The sequence below is a fragment of the Lepidothrix coronata genome, unplaced genomic scaffold, assembly GCF_001604755.1.
Source record: "Lepidothrix coronata isolate B3197 unplaced genomic scaffold, Lepidothrix_coronata-1.0 Scaffold3437, whole genome shotgun sequence".
Taxonomy (NCBI): Eukaryota; Metazoa; Chordata; class Aves; order Passeriformes; family Pipridae; genus Lepidothrix; species Lepidothrix coronata.
In genome coordinates this window covers 1-1557 of record NW_016693617.1, presented here as the reverse complement: position 1 = coordinate 1557, position 1557 = coordinate 1, and the positions used below count along the sequence as shown (strand labels likewise).

General features: G+C 67.1%; 1 protein-coding gene across 2 annotated transcripts; it reads left to right on the top strand.

The window, feature by feature from the left end:
• Positions 1-210: 210 nt before the first annotated feature.
• Positions 211-1270, top strand: POLD4 (DNA polymerase delta 4, accessory subunit). 2 transcript variants are annotated; one of them, XM_017803751.1, is made up of 4 exons: positions 211-532; positions 616-727; positions 822-870; positions 965-1270. In XM_017803751.1, exons 1-3 carry the CDS (start codon positions 241-243, stop codon positions 844-846), a joined length of 429 nt encoding a protein of 142 aa, XP_017659240.1. In that variant the 5' UTR covers positions 211-240; the 3' UTR covers positions 847-870; positions 965-1270. The 2 variants fall into 2 exon arrangements, with proteins under 2 accessions (XP_017659240.1, XP_017659239.1); XM_017803750.1 differs by having other exon boundaries at positions 822-1270.
• The last annotated feature ends 287 nt before the right edge of the window (positions 1271-1557 follow it).

Here is a 1557-nt window from a genome sequence, read left to right as displayed (position 1 = left end):
GGGACAGTGTGTGGGGTTGGTGGGGACAACTGGGGGTGACAACAGTGCCCGGGGACAGCCGGGCAGTGCCGGGGACAGCCGTGGTGGGGTGTCAGCGCCCAGGCGGGCGGGGGACCGGGACCCCGCGGGGGTGGCAGTGCCCGGGGGTTCCGGGGGCGGCCCTGGCCGGTCCCCCAGCGCCGCCCCGCCGCTTCCGCCCGGGCCCGGCCGGTCAGGGGCGGGTCCCTGCGGGTTCCCGGTATGGGCGGGTCCCGCCCCGTTCCCGGTATCGCCGGCGCCGCCGCCAGCTCCATGTCGCGCAGGGCCATGGGGCAGCCCCGGCGCATCACCGACTCCTTCCCGCGGCGGCGGCGGCGGGGCCCGGGGCGGCCCCCGGGCAGGCTCAAGGACAAGGACAAGGACAAGGAGAAGGCGCAAGGGAAGGAGAAGGTGCGGGACCGCCCCCGCGCCGCCCCGCAGCCCCCGCCGGACCCGGCGCTCCTGGAGATGCTGCGGCGCTTCGACCTGTGCTGGGAGTACGGACCCTGCACCGGTGAGCACCCCCGGTGTCCCCCCCGGTGTCCCCCCCGGTGTCCCCCGGGCCGCCCCGGCCCCGCTGACCGCGCTGTCCCGCAGGGATCACCCGCCTGCAGCGCTGGGAGCGGGCGCAGGCGCTGGGGCTGAGCCCCCCCGGCCCCATCCGGGACGCGCTCCTGGAGCACCGCGACAACCCCGATGTCACCTACAGGTGGGTGCGGGACGGGCGGGGGGCGCGGGGCACCCCCTCCGCCGGTGCCCCCCGCCCCGCCCGGCGGCCGCTGACCCCCGTTTTGCCCCCACAGCCTCTGGCACGAGTACGAGCTCTGAGTCGCTGCGCCGAGGGAGGAGAGAGGGGGGGCCGTGCCCGCCGCCCCCCGGCCCCCATCGCGGGGGTGCTGTGTGCTGTCGGGCTGGGGTGAAGCCCCTTGGGGCGCTGGGGGAGGGCGGGGGGTTGTACCCCTTCCAAAATAGCCAGGCAGGGGGTCGAGTTGCCGGGACCCCCTTCCGTTTCCATCCTCATTTCGGGGGCCCCCCAGGAGCCCCCCACACCCCACAGAGGGTCCTGATCCACAGTGAGGGGCTCAGCTGTCCCCCATCCTAGGTAACCACATCAGGAATCCCACAGGAAGTTGACGTTGCCTAGGTAGCCAGAGCAAAAACATGGAATTTGGCGGTGGGTGGAACCAGACTGGGACCCCGGGGGAAAAAAAAAAAAAATCAGCTATCAGGTTGGAGAAAGGGAGGTGGAAGCGTAGCAAAAAAAGTCTGAAAATGGGAAAAAAAATTAAAAATTAACTAAGAATGAACTCAGGGAGGGTATTATGAAACTAGGGATGCAGGTGACTATGGATTGTGCTGCTGTTGTCACGCTGTCTGGCAGTAGGGAGGGAAGAGTGGACAATGTCCTGCGAGATTCATACAATTAAGAGCCTTAAATAGCAGCTTTGATGTGTGCAGTCGTAAAGTAATAACGGGGATGTGTTTGTTAATTATTTAGCTTATTGGCGACTTTATTCATCAGCTCTTTCTGTTGCTTAA